The sequence below is a fragment of the Suricata suricatta genome, chromosome 2, assembly GCF_006229205.1.
Source record: "Suricata suricatta isolate VVHF042 chromosome 2, meerkat_22Aug2017_6uvM2_HiC, whole genome shotgun sequence".
In the NCBI taxonomy this organism is placed as follows: domain Eukaryota; kingdom Metazoa; phylum Chordata; class Mammalia; order Carnivora; family Herpestidae; genus Suricata; species Suricata suricatta.
Genome location: NC_043701.1, coordinates 167,930,946 through 167,957,839, shown reverse-complemented (window position 1 = coordinate 167,957,839; position 26,894 = coordinate 167,930,946). Strand labels below are relative to the sequence as shown.

The 26,894-nt window shown below is 35.3% G+C and overlaps 1 protein-coding gene across 3 annotated transcripts in view; it reads right to left on the bottom strand.

Moving 5' to 3' along the window:
• SHOC2 (SHOC2 leucine rich repeat scaffold protein) overlaps window positions 1–26,894 on the bottom strand; it is an 89,527-nt gene that overhangs the window by 42,532 nt on the left and 20,101 nt on the right. For all 3 annotated transcript variants that reach the window (XM_029932574.1, XM_029932572.1, XM_029932573.1), the window contains exon 2: window positions 3,410–4,354. In XM_029932574.1, the coding sequence (XP_029788434.1) occupies window positions 3,410–4,112 (703 nt within the window). In that variant the 5' untranslated portion in view covers window positions 4,113–4,354. The remainder of the gene's footprint in view (window positions 1–3,409; window positions 4,355–26,894) is intronic.

The following is a 26,894-nucleotide window of genomic DNA, read 5'->3' as shown; positions in this document are numbered from 1 at the left end:
CTCACAAGGTTAAACACAGAGTTAATATATTATTCAGTAATTCTACATCTAGGTATATAACTCAAGAGAACTGAAAACAAATGTCTACACAAAAACTTGGACACAAGTGTTCACATTTTCTTTGTAACAGCCAGAAAATGGAAACAACCCAAGTGTTCAACTAATGAACATGGTATATTAATACAATGGAGCATTATTCAGCAATCTGAAGGAAAGAAGTACTGATACATGCTACAACCTGGATGAATTCTGAAAACATGCTAAGTGAAAGGGGCCAGTTACCAAAGACCACATATTATATAATTCTATTTATATGAAACATCCAGAATAGGCAAATCTATAAAACCAAGTAAATTAGTGTCTGCCTATGGGAAAGGGGTTTCAAGAAAACAGAGGTAACTGCTAAAGTGTACAGTGTTTCTTTCTGGAGTAATAACAATGTTCTAAAATTGTGATGGTTGCACATCTCTATAAATATACTGAAAGCCACTGAACTGTACACTTTAAATGTGTGAATTATATAGTATATGAATTATATCTCCATTAAGCTGCTAACATCCTCCTCCCTCCACGGGGAAAACAAATTTAATAACTGCAGCTATACATAGAATAAACCAGCTTATTCTTCAAAAGTACAGATCCCCTGAACCTGCCAGACCACTAAGTCATCGACTATGGAAGTGGGATGCACTTTACTAGACAGTGGGGCAGTACAGTAAGACCTAGGTTCAATCCTGACTCTGTCAACTTCCTAGCTACATGACTTTAAGTAAATAATCTCTCTACAGTTGCAGGTCCTCCTTCTTTACGTTGCAGGAAGAAATGCCCACTTCACTGGGTTACTATAAGAACTTAATGAGATAATATGTACAAACTATACTAAAGGACATATTGTGCTCAAACAATAGCTATTCTTATTATGTTATTTTTACTGGACTTTTTATTTTCTTGTTCTTTATAGGGGAATGATAATGCAGACGTCTGCAATGTCTGCCCAAATTCATGCATCTAATTTAAACCTTATAAATCTTAACTCCTTTTAAGAAATATTAACTTTTGGGGGAGGCTGGGTGGCTCAGTCAGTTAAATGTCAGACTCTTGATTTCAGCTCAGGTCATGATCTCAGTTTGTGAGATCGAGTCTTGCGTCAGGCAGGCTCTGCAATAAAATCTTGGAGCCTGTTTGGCTGGGTCTCTCTCTCTCTCTCCCCCTGTCCCTCTCTCTCTCCCTCTCCCTCTCTCTCCTCTCTCTTTCCCACCTCCTCCGTCCCTCCCCCACTCACACTATTTCTCTTAATAAGTAAATAAGAAATATTAACTTTTGGGACACCTGGGTGGCTCAGTCAGTTAAACATTCAACTCTTGGTTTCAGCTCAGGTCGATGAATGAGCCCCATGTTGGGCTCTGCACCAGCAGCACAGAACCTGCTTGGGATTCCCTCTCCCTGCCCCTCTCCTCCAAATAAACAAATATTAAAAAATAAAAAATTAAAAAATTAAAATAAAAAAGGAAATACTAACTTTTATCTTTAAAAGCATTTTATTGTCTGTCTGATGCCCTGCCTAGAATAAAATAACATTTATGAAGTTACTATTTTTACAGAAATATAAAAGTTACAAGAACACAAACTTCAAAAATGCCACTAATGGTGGGAGGGTGCTCCTTTAAACAAATTTCATGGTTACTTTTAAAATTATAAATTTATGATTAAAGGTCAAAGGATTAGGCAGGCACAAATAACAGCCAAATAAAATTTGCCAATTTTTAAAAATACATTCACTTTAGTAAAAATACTATTTCTATATGCTAAGAGCAAACTGAAGTAAATTTAAAATCCTGTAATTTTTTAAGAAATGTACATTTTAATTCCCAGGTAATTTGATTAACACCTCTATGGAAAAAATCCTATAAGATGCTCATGTGAATTAAAGCCAACATTTTCAGATAGAGTGCAATACACACACAACACAAAAACAAAAACAAGAAATAACATTTTATCTTTCTATATAAAATTTGTGTTTCTTTTGCTAACAGCCTGTATTCCTATTTAAGATGAACCATATATTATGTTGAAATTTTGACTGAATCTGGTATGAAATAAAAAGTCAATCAACAACCACATTCCTATCTGAAGACATGAGAGAGTATTTCCATTAAAATTCTTGAGGATATTTTAGTATCTTATAAGTGAGTCATATTTTGAAAGTACAGTTCATTGAGTAAATCTGTCATGGATTTTCTAAATACATTTTAGATGTAACAAATAAACCAATTAAATTAATTAACCAATTAAATTAAGATTTTAAGTTTCTGGTTAGAATTAAATTAGAAGAGCACCATACCTAAAATTTAAACTATATCTTTTTCAATGTTAAATAAATTTTTAAACACATCCACGGAATATTATCTCTACAAAGCTGCAGTGCCTAAAGTTTACTTTGTTACCCATTACAAGACCAATGCTCAAACAATATATTCAATTCACCGATTTTTCAGAATAATTATGCCTTACCTAAAAAAGAAAACTTCCCTTTAAAAAGTTCCATAATAAATTTTTATGTCATTTTTTAATGTTATAAATCAAGCCCACGGATACTTTTATCAATTTCTCAAAACTGATTAAGTCAAGGTTTACTATACTCCATAATTTAAAAATCAAAATAACTTAGGGCACCTGGGTGGCTCAGTCAGTCAAGCATCCGACATGATCTCGCAGTTTGTGGGTTTGAGCCCCGCGTCGGGCCATGTGTTGATGGCTCAGAGCCTGGAACCTGTTTCAGATTCTGTGTCTCCTTCTTTCTCTGACTCTGCTCTGCTCGTGCTCTGTCTGTCTCGGTCTCAAAAAATAAACTATAAAGTTTTTTTAAATCAAAAAAACTGTTTTCACTGGCTTGTTTACACATACATATTTCCTATTTTTATACTACCACCACTCCTTTGCTTTTTACAAGGCTCTTGACATGACCATCTTTTGTAGTAAATTAGGTAGAAAAGTCAGGTGAATGTAAACACATTTTTCAGATAAAGAAGGGCAAATGAAGAACTGGAAAATGTAACCCTTAACTAATCTACTGTACTTTTAAAAATAGATGGTAACAGGTTAAATATTCAGGAAATTATCTTTTTACTGCTACAAATGCACTTTCTCCAAATGAAAGTGAGAGACTAGGTTCATGTGAAAAAGGCCCAACTACACCTATATTTTAACTTACTTTAGGTTTATAAAATAATCTCAAACCATATACTAATATTGCTAAAACTGAATAATTAAAGTAAAACATAAAGAAAACAAAATTTAGAAACCAACTTGTTTTTAGGCAAGTATCAGATATTTTCTGATATGGAAAAACACTTGACAAAATTATCTGGCATACCAAGTACTACGAATATAGTAACACAAGGTGTCTTACCAATTTCAGCAGGTAGTTGTTTGATTTTGTTCTCTCGAATGCTAAGCATGCTGAGTTTTGACAGATTTTTGATATCCTTTTCCACAGTAGTTATACGATTAAAGCGAAGGTAAAGAGTGGTGAGAGAATCTAGCCTATATACCACTGAAGGAATTTCTCTAAGTTTATTATGCCGTAAATCAAGCATCCGCAGCTTCTTCAAGTTATCAAGAGAGTCAGGCAAACTGGTAAGTGAGTTTTCATTTAGAGCCAGTGTCATGAGATTTACTAGACAGCCCACCTCTGCTGGGAGGGACTGCAATTTGTTGCTATATAAATAAAGTTCTGTTAATTGAGTCAACTCTTTGATTGATGATGGCAATATGTGTATAGACCTCTTGGATAAGTCCAAACGCATTGAATTCTCTTCCCGGCATTTGTTGAGCTCTTTAGTCACCTCTGCATTGCTAGATTTTTTTCTGGTGCCAGGTGCTGGATTTGGCCGTTTGATGGTATTGTCAACTGAAAAAGCCACCCCTGGTTGGGCAGCACTGGAGTCCTTCTTTCCGTCTTTGGCATCTTTCCCTTTGGTCTTAGGTTCTTTTTCTTTACTCTCTTTCCCAAAACCTCCAGAGGCTTTTGCCTCCTTTTCTCTTTCCTTGGCTGATGGCACTTTGGGATCTTTCTCTTTAGAGTCTTTTTCTTTTCCTAAACTACTACTCATGGTGACTTAAGCTTGGGCAAAAACTACATGAACTCCTTTGTTTTATCTGCCAACAAAAGTAATTGGAATTCAAAGATGAACAGACAAAGATCCTATACAATCACAAAAGGTGTTGGCTTCAAGAAGTAATCACCATGGAGTAAGAGCCATCTGTTACATGTTGGATCTAAAAGCACTATGCCCATTTCTGGTAACTCGTTCCAACTGGTAAAATGGTGCTGGTCAATAATTCATTAGAATTTCTGAAATAAAACACAGAGAGAATATTAAGTTACTTTAGATTATAATTTATATTAAGTAAATGGGCTCTGAAAAACAAAAATTTGGCCATTTCCTTATGATTTGATGCAGTAATTATCAAACATATTCTATTATGCAAAATCCAGTGAAAAGCTATAAAAATTAACAAGACAGTTTCTATCTTCAAGGACTTCATAATCTAACAGGAAGAGTAAGATAAGCATACAAGTTACTGTAAGTTTGTAAAAACTAAAAACTGGGAGAAACCATAATAATGTTTGAGTGATTTCTATGTACGAGCACTACTGTTAAGAAATTTACAAATATTAATTCAACACCTATAACAGCCCTAGGAGATCAACTGTTGTCCCTATTTTATAAATAGGACACAAAGGCACAGAAATATGTTTAAGTAACTAGCTCTGTGATCCTGGAAAAGCAATAGAGCGGAGATTCCAATATATGTATCTATAACCTGTATTCCCAATCACTATTACTAAAATTGCTCTATCTGCAACTAACTGCCAGAGAGCTTCAGGTAACAGGAAGGATTTCAAAGGCCTTTTGAATTGAGAATAGTCTCACAAAAGAACAACATGAGCTAAGTACATATGTATGAAGCACAGCAAACAGTGCAGGTAAAAGGGCATAGAGTACCTGTGGTTCAATAACCATTCCAGGTTTGAACCACCTTTGAGAAACAGTAACAAAAACCAATCTCCAATGGTATGTATATACTAAAACTGAATAGTGACAAGGATTCTTAAGTGTTCTTAAAAGTAAAAAAAAGCTCACTGGTAAAGCGAACAAAAGAAACTACAAAGCTGAAAACATGAGTAAAATCTTTGTGAAGGAGTCAGTCCTCCCTAAGCATTTTCAAATTGAAAATATAATTTGGGGGTGCCTGGGTGGTTCAGTTCATGATCTCAGGGTTAGGCTCTGCACTGACAGTTTGGAACCTGTTTGCGATTCTTTCTCCCCACTCCTTGCCTCCCTCTCGCTTGTGCTTTCTCCTCTCTCTTGTGCTCTCTCCTCTCTCTTTCAAAATAAATAAACAAACATAAAAAAATAAATAAAATATTAACTTGTATTTTGTGAATCTGTTAATTTTATAAGGAACTGTATATGTTATAGAGGAGCTTAAAGATTAAAGACAAAATGACTAATATCCAATTAGCTTAAGAGGTTAAAAAAAGTTAATAAAATTTTATGAATCCACCAATAGTATTTGATAATCCAAGTGCATGGGATCATGCTAAGAATTCCTATATAAAGGATGTGAGCCCTATGCCATAAAAGGTTACAGTTTAAATAGACAGCCAAAACACTCAGCAAATCAGTCCAGGTACATATAATGAAAAGGTAATTTAGGCCAAGAATACAGAATGACCTCAGTTTGCCATAGGAAAGCAAAAAGGTAGAATTTTGCTGAAATGCAATGAGCAGACCTGGATAGAATATTGATGATCTGTAAATTACCAGACTAGAGAGTTTTAATTTTATCAGCCTATCAGATTCTACAATTAAGTAGACATGCTATTAGTTGCTAGCACACCAGAAAAGCTATTATCTCCCCCCAACTCACCACCCCTTCAAAAAGAGAAAATATTTTGAGCTACAATGGATAGAGACTAAGAAAAATCTTGGAGGGACTCATTGAGAAACAATGCTAATGAGCCAAAATGAAAGCACATTTATTAAAATGACACAACAGTGAATAATGGAAGATACACACAGATGACGGAATACAGACACTGCTTATCCACTTGTGTGTAAGAAATGTATTATGTCAAGTTTCTGAAAATCAAATTTCTATTTAGTAAGATACGTATATACTGAATTTAAAGTGAGTTGCAGATGGTATTAAAAGACGTTACATATTAAAGAACAAATCTAGCTTCTCAAGAAGTATGCTAGGAAAACTTTAAAGCTTCTACTTAATAATCAGATTTAAAAGCATTTTTGTGAGAGTTAAAAATGACACTTTTTTAAAAACAGAATTGGCATTTTTTAAGATGGAATTCTTGATCTCCTATTCTGATGTTTCCCAAACTTCCCTAATAACAAAAAATAAAATAAAATAAACCTAGGATATTTGCTAAAAAAAAAAAAAAAGTCCCAGGGTGCCTGGGTGGCTCAGCTGCTTGAGTGTCTGACTCTTGGTTTCGGCTCAGATCATGATCTCATGGTTCGTGGGTCTGTGCCCTGCACTGGGTTTTGCACGGTCAACACAGAGCCTGGTGGGATTCTCTCTCTGCCCTTCCCCTGCTTCTGCGCTCTCACTCCCTCTCTCTCTCAAAATAAATAAACATTTAAAAAATGAAATAAAATTCCCAGGTTCTATCCTAAACCACTGAATTGGAACCTTTAGGAAGAATAATCTAGGAAACATCTGTTTTAAAAAGAAAGGTCTCAGCAAATGCTTATCAAGTTTGGAAATACATGATGTAACCAAGTCTAAATACCAAACATCAAAACATTGGTATATTAAATACTGTATTTCTTAAATATTATTTTAAAAATGAAACTGAGAGGGTGCCTCGCTGGGTCAGTTGGTAAAGCATCTGACTCTTGATCTTGGGGTTGTGAGTTCAGGCCCCAATACAGGTGTAGAAGTTACTTAAAAAAAAAAAAACTACATCAATATTTATATATTGCATATAACATGATACTATAAATGTTAAAAATGGTCCCATAAAAAATAAACTAAAAATGAAAATTGAGGAGAGAGGAGGGGCTCAGGAAAGAAATTGTATTAATGACAAAACAAGTTACTAATAAAGTTTCCACTGAAATCTGAAAAGAAACTTCCCATAATATATAAATACCACTCACTGTATTTGAAGTGCATACTAGAGATACTTGAGCTGTTTGATCGTTTTCCTACAATAGTGATGGATTCGAACTGACCCACATGCTCATCCTGTAATTCCTATACCTAATGAGATTTACCTGTATATATAATAGTTCAGTCACAGTTCATAAAAATATTACTAGTTACAGAGAATAGAATTTGGACTTTGACATTATTACCATACTAAAAGGAATTAACTAACCAGGCTTGACTATATTAACTAAAAGATTTTCATCCAGTAAAAATATAGGTTGTCTAAGAGAACTATCAAATGACTTGACAGCCCGAAGTTGTTATGAGTCTAATCCAGACCTGACTTAGGTGACACCACCAAACATTTACTCTTTCATGGTTCTTGGAAATTATTCAACAGGTTTTTAAAAATCACTTTATAATGTTGTGGAAGACAAATACATTTTGCACAGAATTTGACTCTTGCACCCACTTACAGAAAGTGACAGTACTCTTTCTAAAAATGCTTAAAATCTAGTGAAAAAAACATAAAATTGTACCAATTACTAAGCTGAGGCTAGCAACAATGTTTTTATACTGGGATCTTTACCACTCCTAATGATTCCTCCATTCCCCACTACATAACACCATATAGAAAGTATCTGACAGGAACTTTTTATCTTACTTCAAATTCTAACAACCACATCAAGAAGATATTAAGTGTTTCCACTTTTAGCCAACGTAGGTTCCTTGAGTCCACTTTATCATTAATCCAAAAATGACACCAAATAAGAAACAACCAATGCCATCTGTTGGTAGAGGTCTAAGTTGATGCAATTTTTCTCTGGTACATAGCTATGTTCCAAATTATAAAAATTATTTTCAATGGTTAATTTTTTAATGTTTATTTATTTTTTAGAGAAAGAGAGAGAAAGAGACCGAGAGCATGGGTGGGGGAAGGGCAAGAGAGAGGGAGACAAAGAATCTGAAGCAGGCTCCAGGATCTGAGCTGTCAGCACAGAGTCCCATGCAGGGCTCAAACCCACGAACCATGAGATTATGACACAAGCTGCAATCAGACGCCTAAACAACTGAACCACCCAGGCACCCTCAAATTATGAAAATTCTTAACTCAAATTCCTAAACAGAAGAGTTTCTCTATTTCCAATTTATAGACAACAAAATCGAGGCACTGAAGTCAGATACCTGGTAAGTAAGGGAAAATTCAAACCCAGGTCTATCTGACTCTAAGCATATGTATTTTCTTTCCACTATACCATGGTGTATTTCAAAGATAACTGTCCAGATTATAATTGCAGGAGGTTGGGATTACAATACTTTAGGCCTCCAATACCTTCTAAGTCAGGGGTCAGCAAACTTTTTCAGTAATGGGCCACATATTAATATTTTTAGGCTTTTGTGAGTCAGATGTCCTTTTATAGATACTCAATTCCATCACACTAGCATGAAAACACCTGTAGACAGTATGTAAATGACTAGGTACGGCTGCATTTCAATAAAACTTTACCCAAAAAAGGCCTCATACTGAATTTGGCCTTCCAGCAATAGTTTTCCAAGTCACACTTTCTGATAAAAAAGAAACTGTTTTTAACATTTCTTCATTTTTGACAGACAGTCCAAATGGGGGTTGGGCAGAGGGAGACAAAGAATCCTATGCAGCTCCAGGCTCTGAGCTGTCAGCACAGAGTACCACATGAGGCTCAAACCATGAGATCATGAGCTGAGCCTAAGTTGGATGCTTAACCAACTGAGCCACCCAAGTGCCCCCACACTTTCTAATTTTAAATCATTACTTTCAGGAATGAATGCAAACTGAATGTAAGAAAAAAAAATTCCTTGTTCTTATACTCACATTACTTTTAGCTATTTCTAAAATAGCTACAATTTCCTAAAATCTAGGGGAAGGAGAACTGGAGTGGAGAGAGAATGAGAAAGCACCAGCCTAATAAGATCTATTCATAGTAAAAGACTATAATGATATTCATCACATGTAATAAATATTTTTAAGAAGCACAACAATAAGGCCACATATACTAAATATATTCCTTAGTCTTACCATAAATGTGGATATGAAAGTTTTACAATATTGGATCTTGAATTACAATAAATAGGACTTCTGATTCCAAACAAGATACAGTAAGCCTGTTTTACCCCCATTCCTCCCATTAATTATAATGTAAAACTCTGGATAAAACACATGAAGCAAATAGTATAAGATTCTGAAAGGTACAAAAATGAAGGTACAGTGGCTAGGAACCCTGGTTGAAGAATAACCTGGTAGTAAGTTCTCTGAGGTTTTTTTTGTTTTTTGTTTTGGTTTCCTATATATCCTGGCCTGGCAGCAGAGAAGCCTGTAATTCAAAAACACAAATAGACACCTACAAAAAAACAAAACAAAACAACAACAACAACAACAAAAACCCAAGAAACGTCCTCTCTCTAGTCAAAAGACTACGAAGAGAATGAAAAGACAAGCTACGCTCTGGAAGAAAATATATCCAGCATACATAAAGAACCCTTTAAATAACAAAAAAGCAATCACTCCAATTAGAAAAGGGGTGAAAGACTTATAGAGACACTCCACTAAAACCACACATGTAAAGATGTTCAACATCATCAGTCATTAGGGAAATACAAATACAACTACATGCCTATTAGAAGAGCAAAAATAAAAAATATGGATGATACCAAGTGCTGGTGAGAATGTAGAGAAACTGGATCTATCATTTATTGTTGTTAAGAATGTAAACTGATATAGCCACTCTGGAAAACAATTTGGCAGTTTCTCATAAACACACATCATACAACCCAGCAATTGCACCTGTAGGAATTTACCCTAGAGAAATGAAAACTTATATTCACACAAAAACCTGTATACAAATGTTCATAGCACCTTAATTTGTAAATGCTCCAAAAGTGAAAACAACCCAAATATTTTTATTTGGTGAAATGATAAACTGTGGTACATCCATACAATGGGATACTGTTCAACAATAAAAAGGATCAAACTATCCGTGCATACAAAAACTGGGATAGATCTCAAGAGCATTATGCTGAGTCAGAAAGTATCAGAAGTTAGTTTGTGTGATTCTGTAGGATTCTGTTTATGTCCTATTTTTTAAATGGCAAAAGTATAATGATGAAGAACAAATCAAGTGTTTGCTATTTAAGGTTGGGTGACAGTAGGACTATAAAGTAGCAACTGGGAGATTCTTTGAAGTGATGAAACAGTTGTGTACTTTGTGGTGGTGGCAGTTATGAGAATTTCTACAAGTTTTCACATTTCATAGGACTATCAAAGTGCCTGGGTGGCTCAGGTTAAGTATCCAACTCTTGCTTGATCTTAGTTCAGGTCATGATCTTAAGTATAGAGTCTGCTTGGGATTCTCTCCTCCCCTTGTCCCCACCCCTGCCCTACTTGTGCTTCCTTGCTCTCAAAATAAATAAACCTAAAAAAAATTTCATTGGGCTAACATCCTTTCTTCAAAAACAGACTGCATGGAAAAACTGGTGAAATCTCAGACTGCAGTCAACTTAATAATATTGTACCAATGTCAATATACTGATTTTGATAATTGTACTAAACTTATATGTTATTACTGGTGGAAAATAAATGAAAAGTATTTATCTTCATTTCTCAGAGAAGGGGAACTCTCTGTACTATTTTTATAAATTCTACCAGTCTACAATTATTTTCAAAAGAAAAATATTTAGTAAACAATACAATGGTCAATACAAATCTACCATATATAATATAAAAAAGCATACTGGATTTTTAATAGAACTTTTAAAAACCACATTTTTGGGGGAAAAAATGATGAAAATATTTTTTTTCGGGATAAAGAATCTTAAGCAGCCTCCACCTCAGCACAGAGCCAAATGTGGGACTCGATCCCACGACCCTGGGATCATGACCTGAGCCAAAATCCAGAGACAGATGCTCAACCGACTGAGACATCCAGGTGTCCTGAAAATTAAAAAAAAAAATTTTTTTAAATAAATGAATAATAATTCAAATTGGCTAGGGAAAGATTTTTCTCAATCTTGTTCAATAGCAGATAAAAAATATACCCATTCACAGATACCAAATTGAGAAGGCACATATTCTATAAACATTACTAGGAAAGAAAAGATTCTTTTAAGTACTAATACACTGAAATACACTTTAGCTAATATAAATATCATTCATAAAATAAGGGTGGGTCAATCAGGAACATCCTAAGCATGCATTTGTTTTCTAGATAAGGTTAAAAATAACTAGAATATTACACATCAAAATACTCAGTAACTCCAGTCTTAGTTATCATCATATCTAACAAAAATTGGCCTTTTAATGAAAAAAAAATTAAATGGGAATGGAATGAGGAAAAATATCTGCAGTGCTACCATGCATGCTATCAGAAGCCTGAGGTATAACCTGCCAATATCCAGTTAAGTAGTATTGTGCAAATGTCACACCAATACTCTTAGAATTTGAGGGGCAAATTAAAAGGACAGTTCCAATAGCTTCTTTCCTTGGAAATAAAGGATTTCATTATTCTGTAATTCTCATGATTAAAAATTAAACACAAGTAAAAGAACTGACCTGTATCATAGAATAGAAGGTGAACATTACTATAGAAAAATAAAAGGTAAATGAGTTATAACTATATTGGGCCCAAGAGGAAGGGAACTAGAAACTATTCTGGAGCACAGTTCTGGCAATATGGTAAAGAAGCAATACACAGAAACTTTATTTACTCAGGCATTTTATAAATAATATGGGTATGGAAGATGAATACTAGTAAGACACACATAAACAGTTTCTAAATGGCAATCCAAGGAAGACTTGAAGCAAAAGGAATAAAATTACATCATGTAAGTATTTAACAAAACATTTACTGAACTCTTCTGTGTGTTAGGCATCATGCTAAGTGCTAAATAAATAAAAACATAGTTCCTGTCCTCAAAGTGCTTACAGTCAGGTGGAAAAAAACAAAAAACAAAAAAGCATTCCATAAAGAGAAAATAAGATGTAATGGCTGAGATACGCAAGAACATTATGAGGCAGAGGAACTAAATGGAGGCTAACGTTACACCATCTGAGATCAGACTGTACTTAAGGACACAACAAGATTACACAGGATTTTGTAGCCATTATGAGCATAGATTTTCTTCTACACCACTCAACGATTTTAAGAGTAACATGATCTATGTTTTTAATCTTTCACAGTATTGTATGGAGAATGGATTTTGAGGGAATGAGTAGAAACAGGAGACCAGTTAGAAGACCACTGCATTAACTAGGTGTGACTTGATCTTATACTAAAATATTATGCAAAAGATGGAAAGTGGGTTAACTGAAGAAATGTTTAGTAGGAAAAATTAATAAACTTAGTACTATATTCTATATGGACAGAGAGGCTGAAGAGGGAATCCTGGAACTAAGAGTTTTGAGATAGAAACAAACTGGGGGAGTTATCAGCATATTGCTAGTTTATAAGACAATGAACAACACCAAAAGCAGGGCAGGGTGAGAGTTCAGACTATACTCAGGACATCTTTAATGAAGACCCTGACTCTAAGCAACCACAAAATTTACAGATAAGGTAGAAAAGATTTCTTCCTGGGGACAAAGGATGGGCTAGGGTGGTAGGAAGCAAAATCAAAACAATACAGTATCCTGATTAAAAATTGGAACTCACTCACTGCTACTGGGATTGCAAAAGTTTTCCCAACTTGGAAAACAGTTTGGTACTCTATGAACATGAATAAATTCTCCCAATGTCAAAAGAGACCAATGAAGTAAATAGAACTTTCAGAGTAAACCTAAGATTATATTCTCTCAATGCACTGTGTGCAAATTAACCTCAATACCTGCCATGTGAATATTCTTCACAAGGTCCATTATATCTAATGTTATTTATCCCAGAGGCATGCCAATACATTTCACCTGCACAGCCACCATTATAAAAAAAAATACTCATGTCTTGTTTTAGGTTAAAAGGTACATAGTACATAAATCAAAATTAAAAGGTAAACAATGCATACACTTTCTTGCATTACCAATCATATTTATATCATCAATATCAAAACTAGAAAGACCTGTGGGATCATCGAGTACAAACCCATCATCCTAACAACCACCCACTTAGTCACCAAGCACCTATGAGTCAGGTACTATACTCTATCTGGGGCTAAAAAAAAAAAAAAAAGATCAAACAAAAACCAATATTTTTGTCTTCAGTGATATCACAAAGAGAGAGGAGAAAGTTATAAAACTTTGGGGAAAGTAATATGAGAGCACAGAGATGAAGGGGTTGGGCTGTGATGGCCTACAAATGAATCCTCAAAGTTGAACAGGGCTTCACAAATTCATTCTGTGGAGATGGGCAGATATTGTGTGCATAAAAAATGGCATGAGAAAATTATCCAGACTGGGAAGTCATAAAGAGTTTTCCTACACTGGAGTTGAGGCCCCAAAATAAGACTGGCAATCAAGACTGTCTGATCTTGCTGGGTGGCTTGCTCAGTCGGCTAAGCTTCTGACTTCAGTTCAGGTCATGATCTCACAGATTTTGAGTTCAAGCCTCACCTCAGGGTCTGTGCTAATGGCTCAGAGCCCGGAGCCTGCTTCAGATTCTGTCTCCCTCTCTCTGCCCCTCCCCTACTTGCGCACACCCATGTGCACGCATGCACATACTCTCTCAAGAATGAATAAACATTAAAAGTACTCATACTAGTAATTTGGACTTAATTCTGCATCACTACAATTTTCAAGCTCTACACTCTAAACCCTAATATTCTAGAAGAGTACTTTCAGGGCTGCCAGGAGTAAATATGAAGAGCCAATAAAGGATTCGTGAAAAAGAGGGCATGATCACAGGTTTGTTTTTTTTTTAATGTTTATTTTTGAGAGACAGAGACACAGAGTGTGAGCAGGGGAAGGTCAGAAAGAGAGGGAGAAACAGAATCAGGAGCAGGCTCCAGGCTCTGAGCTGTTAGCGCAGAGCCTGACACGGGGCTCAAACCCACCAATTGTGAGATCATAACCTGAGCTCAAGTCGGCTACTTAACCGACTGAACCACCCAGGCACCCCCACAAACCTATTTTTAAAAATTTATCTGGTACTGTTATTAATGATTTTAAAAGGTCAGGGGTTCAGAAGGAAGACAGACAAGCTAGTTAGAGGGCCACTACAAAATCTAATGATTGACTCTCAAATGCTCCCAAATCAGTGCTAGATGTGTTCTAGAAGAATCATTTGGGAAGCTTAGAAATCCTAAGCCCTAATCCAAGAATGCTAACAAGAGATAGAGCCAACCCAGTTGGAGATGAATGAGATTAAGGAGAAGAGATCCACAGTAATGTCATACTGATGGCCTAAATAACAAATACACGTAGCAAGATAATTCAGGTTAGGGAACAAGAAAGGAAAAACTGTAAAATTGTGGACAAACTTCTGTTGAGGATCCAGTGAAAACACCTAGTCTACACTTGAAAACAGATTTAGAATAAAACAGAAAGGTCTAGGCTAGTTGAACAAAGCTTTGGTATCAATAGCATAATGTCACCTGAAGGTGTGAGATGAGAAAATCCACAGAGGGCATATAAATGAGAAAACATTGGTACTTAGGGGAAGATTAAGAATAGGTGGACGAAGAGAAGAAGGACCCAATGAATACTTGTTTTCTTAATCTCTGAACAAAGTTCCAAGCTCACCTGAAAAGGTAACCCAGATGTCTAATTTTGTAGGTCAACTAAAACTTCTTTCAATTAACAGGCTACAATTACATCTGACTTTCTCACAAAAGGAAGCTACTTATATAAGATATTTTACTGATAATATGTATACATTAGAAAGAATACTGTTATTAAAAGATTTTTCTAGAGCCATATCTTTTCTTCTATTTTTTCCTAAACATAAAAGACATCACAATGGTAATATAAGGCAATAAAAGAAAATAATCTAAATCTAACCAATGAAGAGAAATTTAGGTTTTAAAAACTTCATTTTATACCAAATTAATTTTTTTCAAACAGGTAAGAAAATTTTTCGAATTGTAAGAAGAGAAATCTTAAAGGTAATTTTTTTTTTTTACCTTAATTTCAACATTCTTTAGGACAAGGAGCACCTTGTGAAACACAAAGATATAAAACCAGCAGAAGTGTCAAAGGCCACAAAGAGGCAGAGTTGCAAGAAGTTCTATCTGAATAAACAGTGGTCTTAAAGAAATGGATTGTAAAAAACATGTTAGATACACAGAAGTCACTTTGGACAGGCACATATGGACTGGACAGCAGACGAAGCTCTTACAGGGGACTCTACAAAACCCACAGTTTAGTACTTACTAAGTATTGTGCTACCTATATATTTAATGAGCATGTCCCCACCACTTATAACTCGGTCGTATCTCCCAATTTTTAGGCAAATAACCTCTAAATTATCTGTAGGGTTGGGGCCTCACCTAAATATGGAGGTGTGTCAGTGTCAGATGGCAAAGACCAAGTGGAGATAACATCAGAGAAAATAGCACAGTGAGGATCTCCAAAAATTCACTCCTCCACAAAATCAATGGGGAAACTGGCAAAAACATTGGGAATAAACTTTATCTGAACTCTCAAAGTTAACCAAAAGCTTGCTCCAGGGTGCTTTTAGAAATGAAGAAAGGAAGAAAGGACTGAATCTCAAGAACAAACTTTGTGACATTGTAACTTGTCCTAGTCCCATTCCCTGCTCTCTATATAGATGGTAGCCTTGAAAATTTGAAAGACCACATTCCCAGTGCAGCCTAGCTGCCATTAGAGAGAGCAAAACAAAGTTGAGGTCACTGAAAGCTTCATTCCCCCAAATTATGACTATTATGCCTGTCTGGTAGCTCCCAGCTATAGATAGCATTTGCAATGCTATCTATATTTGACTTGATTCAGCTTGCCCAGTGCAAAAGACATTTTCCCCAGGAAAACTGTTGTTGAAAACAATTACAGGCAAGTGTTTCATACAGCTGCTTAGATGTATGCAAGTGTTTGCATACAGCTGAGATGGTGGCTAACATGTGGGGCAAACAATAGGCTAATCCAAAAGTTTTTTAAAGACTAGGATTGAGATACCATGGGGACTTGGAAAAGTTCCGAAAAATTCCAACACATTCCTGGGTATCTAGAAGCTCATGCACATGCTCAAGTCAGTAGGCATAGCCAAGGCTGTGTACATGCTCAGGAAAAACCTGACAAGGCCCCAAGCTCTTATTTTACTTGAGGGACCCTGCACAAGCAGGAAGTAAGGGCTAAGAAAGAGATGTCAAATGCCTGGTCAAGTGCTGAAGGTACAGCCCCAACAACAAAGTTCTTTTGTTCCAGGCATTTAAAGAAGTATCTGTCCAATCATTAGCTAACCACAAAACTAAACACGTAGAGACTTCAGCTGCCCACAGACAACTGGATTAGCTTAGAAAAGTCACTAAACCAACAACAACCACAAAAAGTAGCAACAAAAACAGACCCTGGGAAAAGACAAAATCTCCACAGTTGCCATGTTTTGTTACTTAAATCTTTGTATTTAGACAGTTCATAGAATTAAAATGTCCATTTATTATTTAAAATGTCCAAATGTAATTTTTCAACAAAATGCCTCACCAAATACAGAATATGAATAAAGAGATGAAAATTATTGGGAGGAGGGGCAGGGAATCAAATAGATAATATGATGTTCAAAGTACAATAACTGAAATGGAAAAGTCACTTTAAAGGTCAAGAACAAGTATAAGAAGGCAGAACAGTGAACTTCAAGATACATCAACTCAATTATCCAGCCTGAGGAACAGGAAGAGAAAAAAATGAAGAAAAATGAACACAGCATCAGAAATCTGGAATACCACCAAGTGAACCAACACATTTTTATTCAGAGATCCAGAAAGAGACAAGAGAAAGTCATGGGAATATTAGAAGAAATAATGGCCAAAAAGTTCCTTTCCAATTTTGAAGAAACACATTAATCTAGACCTCCAAGAAGCTTCACAACTCCAAGTAGGATAAATCTAAAAAAAATCTACACATAGGCATTATTACCAAGTTACTTGACAGAGATGACAAAGAAAATACGGAAAGCAGCAAGAGAAGTGACTCATCATGTGTATGAGATAATAAGATTAACAGATTTCTCATCAGAAAATATGGAGGCCAGAGGTAGTTCTGAAAGAAATAAAAAACAATCATCAATCACGAATTCTTTATCCAGCATTATTCTTCAATGAAGATGAACTGAAAAGATTCCCAGATAATCAAAACCGAAACCATTTGTTGCTGCCCTGCCCTACAAGAAATACTAAATAACTCCTTCAGACTGAAATGAAAAAACACTAGACAGTAGTTCAGATATAAATGAAAAACTAAAGACCATCAGTAAAATTAACTACAAAAATATAAAGAACTGCATAAATGTATTTCTTGTTTGTACCTTTTTCCTCCTATCCAATTTAAAACAAAATTCCATAGGGTGATGAATGGAAACATTGAGTCATTATACTTGAAACAAATACTAAATTGTGTATTAATTAACTGGAATTTAAACAAAAACTAAATAAACAAATGTGGCTCTACTCTCTGCCCCACCAAAAAAAACCACAAAAACTAAAAGAAACCTGCATACCACAATACTTGTACATCTGTGCTGATGGGCATACAATATATATGAAGATATGATGTTGATGAAAATAAACAACAAAAAGGACGGGAGAGTGGAGGTATATAGACACAAAGTTTTTGTACACTATTGAAATTAACTTGATATTAATCAGAACTAGATTCTTATGATTTAAGGCATTAATTTTGCAGGAAACCACTAAGAATCACAAAGAAATTAAAATAGTTCTCTAGAAATACCTACTTAACACACAAAAGACAGTAATGGAGAAACAGAGAAAAAAGGTAAGACACACAGAAAAACAGCAAAATGGCAGATGTAAATTATACCTTACCAATAACATTAAATGTAAATGGGCTAAACTCTGAAAAGGCAGAAGTTGGTAGAACAGATGAAAAAAAGTGATCTAACTATATGCAGTCTACAAGACACACTATAGACTAAAAAACAAACAGTAAAAGAATAGAAAATGATATGTCATGCCAACAGTAACCAAAAAAAGAGCTAAGGCGGCTACACTATTATCAGACAAAATAGACTCTTAAGACAAAAGTTATTACTAGAAGAGCTCCTGGATGGATCAATCAGTTGAGCATCCAACTTCGGCTCAGGTCACAATCTCACAGTTTGTGGGTTCAAGCTCCATGTCGGGCTCACTGCTGTCAGTGCAGAGCCCACTTTGGATCCCCTGTCCTCCTCTATCTGTCTGTCCCTCCCCAACATACTCTCTCTCTCTCTCAAAAAGAAACATTTTTTTAAAAAATTATTACTAAAGACGAAAAACATTTTATAACAATAGAAGAGTAAACCCATGAAAAATGTAATAATTAGAAACATATGTGAACCTAATAGAGCAAAATATTGGATAATAAAAGGTGTCACCATTTAGAAAAACTGTATAATCCAATAAACCAGTATCTTCCACCTGATTAACGTTTGATTATTTAAAATAATGTATGATTACTCAAAAATCACACATGGATAAAAGATCCATAAAAAGTACAAGACAGATCAATGAGTTTTATTTCAACAGAATAAAAAGTTGATTAGAGGGGCGCCTGGGTGGCTCAGTCGGTTAAGCGTCTGGCTTCGGCTCAGGTCAGATCTCACGGTTCATGTGTTCAAGCCCCGCATCAGGCTCTGTGCTGACAGCTAGCTCAGAGCCTGGAGCCTGTTTCAGATTCTGTGTCTACCTCTCTCTCTGACCCTCCCCTGCTCATGCTGTCTCTCTCTGTCTCTCAAAAATAAATAATAAAAAAGCATTAAAAAAATTAAAAAAAAAAGTTGATTAGATGGTACTAGAAAAATCAGACATTCATAGGAAATAACTAGAAGGAAAAGTGAAAAAAGAAGAAAAAGCCCCACACTAAATCTCACACTGTATAAAAACGTAATTAGAAAGTTAATTAAATAAGTTAATTTAAATCCATGGATAGTAAAATGTAAACCTAACAACTTTGCGAGGTAAACAAATGAGACCATCTTTGGTACCTAGATTTCACAGACGTAATTCATAAAAAGCACAATTCATAAAGGGAAAGAATCATAAATCCTACTTCATTAAAATTTAAACATTTCACCCTGCAAAAGACCCCGTTAATAAGATGTAAAGATAAGCTATGGGAGAAAAAAATTTCAAACCACATAGTCAAATTTGTTGATTTATATCCAAACACATAAAGAACTCTCAAAATAACATTAAAAAAACAAACAACCCAATTAAAAAATGGGAAAAGATATATGCAAACCTTTGGCCAAAGAGGAAATACAGATGGCAAAATGGCAAAAATAAAATGTTCAACATCATTGGTCATTAGGCAAATGCAAATTAAAACCAATGAAGTATCGCTACACCTATCAGAGTACCTTAAACTAAAAAGTGGTAATATCAAATACTAATAAGGATGCAGAGAAACCATACATCTGAAAAAATAGTTTAGTAGTGACTTATAAAATTAACTGTATACTTACCACATATAACCAAGCAATTTCACTCTGGCATCTATCCCAGAAAAATGAATATTTATGTTCACACACACATGCAAAAAAACTGCACCCCAAATGTCCATAATATTTGGATTTTCTTAATGTTTAATTTTATTTTGAGATAGAGAGAGAAACAGAGAACATGAGCAGAAGAGGGGCAGAGAGTGGGAGAAAAGAATCCGAAGCAGGCTCTGCCGTCAGCGCAAGAGCCCAAGCAGAGCTCAATCCCACAAGCTCCAAGATAATGACCAGAGCCAAAATTAAGAGTGGGAAGCTTAACCAACTGAGCCACTCAGGCACCTCATGTTATTTATTTTTAATGGCAAAAAAGAAAAAAAAAGGAAAAAAAAAGAATCGACCCAAATCTCCTTCAGTGGATGAATGGTTAAACAAACTCTGGTATATTCAACACAATGTAACACTGCTTAGGGACCAAAAGGAATGAATTATTGATACATTCAATAACCTGAATGGATATCAAAGGTTGAAAAAGTCAATCTCAAAAGGTTACAAACTTAGTAATTCCATGCATATAACATTTTTGAAATAATGAAAACTATACAAATGGAAACAGAACAGTAATTGTCAGGACAGGACAGGACAAGGTAGAGAGGGAGAGTTCCTCTGTGATGATGAAACCATTCTGTATCTCAGTTGTAGGAATCTATACACAGGATTTAAAAGCACAGAATTATGGACACACCCAAATGAATACCTAAGAAAATGATTAAGGTCTATAGCCTAGTTAAAATATTATATCAATGTCAAACTCCTATTTTGATAATTTACTACAATTATATAAAATGCCAGCACTGGGGAAGTACTATTTTTTGCAATTTCCTATTAATCTATCACTTCTAAATAAAAAGCTGGGGGGAACTTCAATGATAATAGTTTTAAATTCTACATTGTAATTAAACTTTAAGAAATTACTGCCCTTGGGACATCTGGGTGGCTCAGTTGGTTAAGCATCCAACTTCGGTTCAGGTCATGATCTCGTACTTTGTGGGTTCGAGCCCTGCCATCAGGCTCTGTACTGACAGCTCAGAGCCTGGAGCCTGCTTCCAATTCTGTGCCTCCCTCTCTCTCTGCCCTTACTCACTCATACTCTGTGTCTGTCTAAAATAAACATTTAAAAAATTTTTAAAAAGAAAGAAAAAAAGACATTACTGCCCTTTAAAACAGTATCAGTGGGGTGCCTGGGTGGCTCAGTCAATTGAGTGTCCAACGCTTGATTTCAGCTCAGTACATGATCCCAGGGTCCTAGGATCAAGCCCTGCATCAGGCTCTGTACTGAGCATGGAGCCTACTTAAGATTTTCTCTTTCTGCTCCTCTCTCCCACTCACATTCTCTCCCTCTAAAATAACTAAGTAAATAAATAAAGCAGTGTCCATGAATATCTGCAGTTATCTGAAAAGGCTATTAAAATATTCCTACCCTTCCTATGTATTTGCATGAGGCCTGATTTTCTTCATATTCTTCAGCCAAAATAATATACTGTAACAGACTAAAGCAATAATGAGAATTCAACCATTATCCATTTAGACATTAAAGAAACTTGCAAAAATGTGAAAACAAATTCACTTGTTTTGAAAAGTACCTGGGGTGCCTGAGTGGCTCAGTCGGTTAAGCGTCCAACTTTGGCTAAGGTCATGATCTCATGGTTCGTGGGTTTAAGCCCATGTCAGGCTCTGTGCTGACAGCTCAGAGCCTGGAGCCTGCTTCAGATTCTGTGTGTCTCTCTCCCTCTGCCCCTCCCCTACTCATGCTCTGTTTTTCTCTGTCTCAATAATAAATAAACATTAAAAAAATTCTTAAATAAAAATACTTATTTTTCCTAAAACTATTTTGTTTATATCATATAATTAGTTTATTTTCAAAAATAATTGATATTTCCAATTTTTCTTAGTTGTAATTTCTAATATAGTAAATATGAATACATTTAATGCAAATGTAGAAGCTCTCTGATGTTCTAAATAATTTTAAAACTGTGAAGTTATCTGAAGGCCATAAAGTTAAAAACTACAACACCAAAGTAGTTGGGGGTGATAGAGCATTAGATGGTCCACTTACTCCCAGAGGTAAAAGAAGCTATGTTACTGAACTCCAAACTCCTAAGTTTATGATCATTTAAGAACTTTTAAGGTTAATTAGAAATAAAACAGAAAAAAATATAAAAGAACATGCTACAGACCACAAATAGACCTTTACAACTCTTATTTCTGAAACAGGATTTGTATCCAGAAAATACAAATAAACATAGTATATGGCTAAGAAAAAGACAAATACTGTGCTAAAAAGTGAGCATGCAATGCACAGAAGAAAATTCTTAAAAGGACAATGAACACTGAAAACTATTCAAAATCACTAGTAATTAAGGAAATATTTAGAACCATTACTGCCATCAGGCTAGCACGTGAAAAAAGTCTGATGAAACTAAGTTGCTGGAGATGTGAAGCCATGAGAAGTCACACTCTGCTCATAAAAGTATCATTGTTAAAACTACTCTGCAGAGCAATCTGGCAAAAATCTGATGAATCTGAAAATGCCCATCCCCACCCATCCAATCCATTAACTCTACTTCTAGGTTACTTACAGTATGAAAACTTCTATACACTTGCATAAGAAGCCACTGTGGCAAGGTTTTTTACAGTGGTAAAAAAATCAACAACAACACCTAGAGGAAGCAACATGGACAAATCTCAGAAACAATGGTGAACAAAACAAAGAAAACATACAAGCTGCAGAATGATAAAGAATAGTGCCATCTGTATAAAATTTTAAAACACTGTCTGTGGATATATACAAACAAAGTTTAGACATGCATAAATAGGACAAAAACAAATTTAGTGGTTTCTAAGTTCTGCATGGTAAACAAAAGATAAAATAGTATGCTAACCTAATGTTTGATAAATTGTTTAATAATAAGATAAATCTGCTTATTAAATAGAGTTCAAATTTAGGTTTTCATTTTGAAGCAAATGCTTAAATGAATTCTGAATTCAAGGTCTGGAACACAACAAGGATGTCCATTCTCACCACTGTTTTTCAACAGTGTTGGAAGTCCTAGCCTCAGCAATCAGACAACACAAAGAAGTAAAAGACATCTACATGGCAAGAAGGATGTCAAACTTTCACTCTTCAAAGATGACATGATACTCTATGTGGAAAACCCAAACAAGTCCACACACACACACACACACACACACACACACACACACAAAACCCCTGCTAGAACTGATACATGAATTCAGCAAAGTTGCAGGATATAAAATTAATGCACAGAAATCAGATGTATTTCTATATACCAATAATGAAGCAACAGAAAGAGAAATCAAGGAATCAATCCCATTTACAATTGTAGCAAGAATGATAAAATACCTAGGAATAAACCTAACTGAAGAAGTGAAAAATCTATACACTGAAAAACTAGAGAAAGCTTATGAAAGAAACTGAGGAAGTCACAAAAAAAGTGGAAAAATATTCCACATTCACAGACTGGAAGAACAAATATTGTTAAAATACCCATACTACCCAAAAGCAATCTACAAATTCAATGCAATTCCTTTCAAAATAACACCAGCAGTCTTCACAGAGCTAGAACAAACAATCCTCAAATTTGTATGGAACCAGAAAAGACCCCAAATAGCCAAAGCAATCCTGGAAAAAAAAAAAAAACAAACCCCAAAGCTGGAGGCATCACAATTCCAGACTTCAAGATGTATTACGAAGCTGTAATCATCAAGACAGTATGGCTGTGGCACAAAAACAGACACAAAAATCAATGAACAGAATAAAGAACCTAGAAATGGATCCATAATCATATGACCAACTAAGCTTTGACAAAGCAGGAAAGAAAATCCAATGGAATAAAGACTCTTCAGCCAATGGTGTTGGGAAAACTGGACAGTAACATGCAGAAGAATGAACCTGGACCACTTTCTTACACCGTACACAAAAATAATCTCAAAAAATCAATGACCTAAATGGAAGCCATCAAATCCTAGAGGAGAAAAGAGGCAAAAACATCTTTGAACTCAGCCACAGCAACTTCTTACTCAACATGTCTCCAGAGGCAAGGGAAACAAAAGGAAACAAACTATCGGGACTTCATCAGTATAAAAAGCCTCTGCACAGGGAAGGAAACAATCAGCAAAACTAAAAGGCAACTGACGGAATGGGAGAAGATACTTGCAAATGACATATCAGATAAAGGGTTAGTATCCAAAATCTGTAATGAATTTCTCAAACTCAACACCCAAAAAACAACAATCCAGTGAAGAAATGGGCAAAAGACATGAACAGACACTTTTCCAAAGAAGACATCCAGATGGCCAACAGACACATAAAAAGATGTCCAACATCACTCATCATCAGGGCAATACAAATCAAAACCACAATGAGATACCACCTCATACCAGTCAGAATGGCTAACATTAACTCAGGCAACAACAGATCTTGGGGAAGATGCAGAGAAAGAGGCACCCCTTTTGCATGGCTGGTAGGAATGCAAACTGGTGCAGCCAGTTTGGAAAATAGTATGGAGATTCCTCAAAAAATTAAAAATAGAATTACCCTATGACCCAGCAATTGCAATACTAGGTATTTATCCAAAAAATACAGGTGTGCTGTTTCAAAGGGGCACATGTACCCCAATATTTATAACAGCACTATCAACAATAGCCAAAGTATGGAAAGAGCCCAAATGTCCCACTGACTGATGAACAAAGATATGGTGTGTGTGTGTGTGTGTGTGTGTGTGTGTAGTAATATATATGTATTATATATATATATACACACACACACACACACACACACACACACACATCCACAGTGTAATATTACTTGGGAATCAAAAAGAATGAAATCTTGCCATCTGCAACAATGTAGATGGAACTAGAGTATATTATGCTAAGCGTAATTAGAGAATGACAAATATATGACTTCACTCGTGGAATTTAAGAAACAAAAACAGATGAACATAAGGGAAGGGAAGCAAAAATAACAAAAAACAGGGAGAGGGTCAAAACATAAGAGACTCCTAAATACTGAGAACAAACTGAGGCTTGCTGGAGGGGTTATGGGGGCGGGGGGGAGTGGGCTAAATGGGGGAGGGGAATTAAGGAGGACACTTGTTGGGATGAGCACTGAGTGTTATATGTAGGGGATGAATCAATGGATTCTACTCCTGAAATCACTATTGCACTATGTGGAACTAACTTGGATGTAAATTTTAAAAGGTAAAAAGTAAATTTAAAAAAAAGAACATAAAAAATAAAAATAAGTGGACTTTGAGTTCTACCTTTGACTATATAAAACATCTAGAAAATTATCTTTACTAGTCATTAGAAGAACATTTATTTAAAAATATAGTAAGAAATAATGTTCTTTCAAATTGATAAGAATATAAAACAGTGCTGGTGAGGATACAGAGAAATGGACACCAAAAGGATGGCTGGTGGGCATATGACTCAAGTAACGCTTTTCAGAAAATGTGGCTTCTTCTTAAATGATTAGTGGGTGGTGGGGGTTGTTTGTTAGAAGAAAGTTTGTAAATTTATGTGAGAGTTACACATCTGTTTAAGAACAAAGCAGATTAAAAAAATATATCCCAAAATGTTCATTTAAGAGCTTATCCCTCCATCTGGAAAAGACATGGGAATTGGGAGTGATGTAAGGGGTGGAGGATGGGGAGGGAAGGAGGGAGGGAGTAGAAGGGAATAAGAAATGGATGTCGACACCAAATCATAAGGGCAGTGCACACTGAGCTAAGAGTTTGGATTCTGCTACAGATTCATCTAGATTTTCTATGGAGGACACTGATGAAATAGATCTGTATTCTGGGCCTGACCTGGAAAGAAGTTATGTGTCTGCACGTGCCTCAGTTTGCCAGTACTAAAGGAAGACAAGTAGGTCTTCAAGCCCTCAGCTAAACCCTTTCCAGAAAAGCAGATTTCCATTCCCTCTGCTTTTACCTGTTTGGTCCTAATGGATAGGCTGAGAGTTTATAAACTGCTATCACATGATTACATTCGATTTCCAAACTAACCCTGTGAAGTAGACACCCAAAGTATTCTTACCATTAACAGAGAAGTCAACTAAGATTTATGTAAGTTAAATTATTTGCCCAATAGCATGGTGCAAATCTGACATCACAAGCAGCAACAGATAATATTTATTGAGAACTTACTATACACCAGGCACTGTGCTAGGTGCTTATAGCTGTTTCCTCACTGAGTCCTCGAACAATTCTGAGGCAGATTAATCCCCACTAACTAACAGAAAAAGAAAAAAAAATAAGGCTCAAGGATAATCAAATTATTTGTTAAAGATCACACAGACCATAAAGCAAAGTCCTAAGACTAACAAAGCTCTGATTCCAAAACCCGTGTCTTAATCCATGTCTATACCATTTCAGAATATATTAAATAGATATAAATAATGATGTAAATAATCAGGATTAGACACATGAACCAAGGAACATTTTTGACAGAACAAGACTTGAAAAGATATGATTGCTTTCTATAGTCTGAGGAGATGTTGACTAAAAAGAGCCAACAAAATACAGAAAATCTAAATATCTTTAAAAAATTATTTCTCCCTTCATCTAAAACATAATTCTATAGACCACACTAGTACTTTACTGACTTTTAAAAGAGAAATTTCTCCACATAATGTCTTAATTCACATAACCATGAGTTCATTTTCTACTGAGTGGTATCTTCCTGAAAAGTATGACAAAAAGAACATATTTTATAATTTAAATTCAGTATGTTAGAGTTTAATTCTACAGTCATTTAGGTCCAGTTTTCCATTAATAGATCATATAAATAAATGTTTCCATAACTGACCACTAGAAAGTGATTATGCAGCTCAAGAACCGGACTCATGCATCCTTGACCTATTGTACCAATTATTAAAAACTAGCACTTATTATTCCTTAGTAATAATACTAACAGCACATGCTTATTTTAAAACTATTTTTTTTCTTAACTAAAAGAAAGAGAATTAATTCAAATATGTGAAGGGAGACCTACATGTCCAGAGACTTACTTGGGAAGTTCTATGTATATTAAATTTGACCCACCTTATAATCTAACTTGATC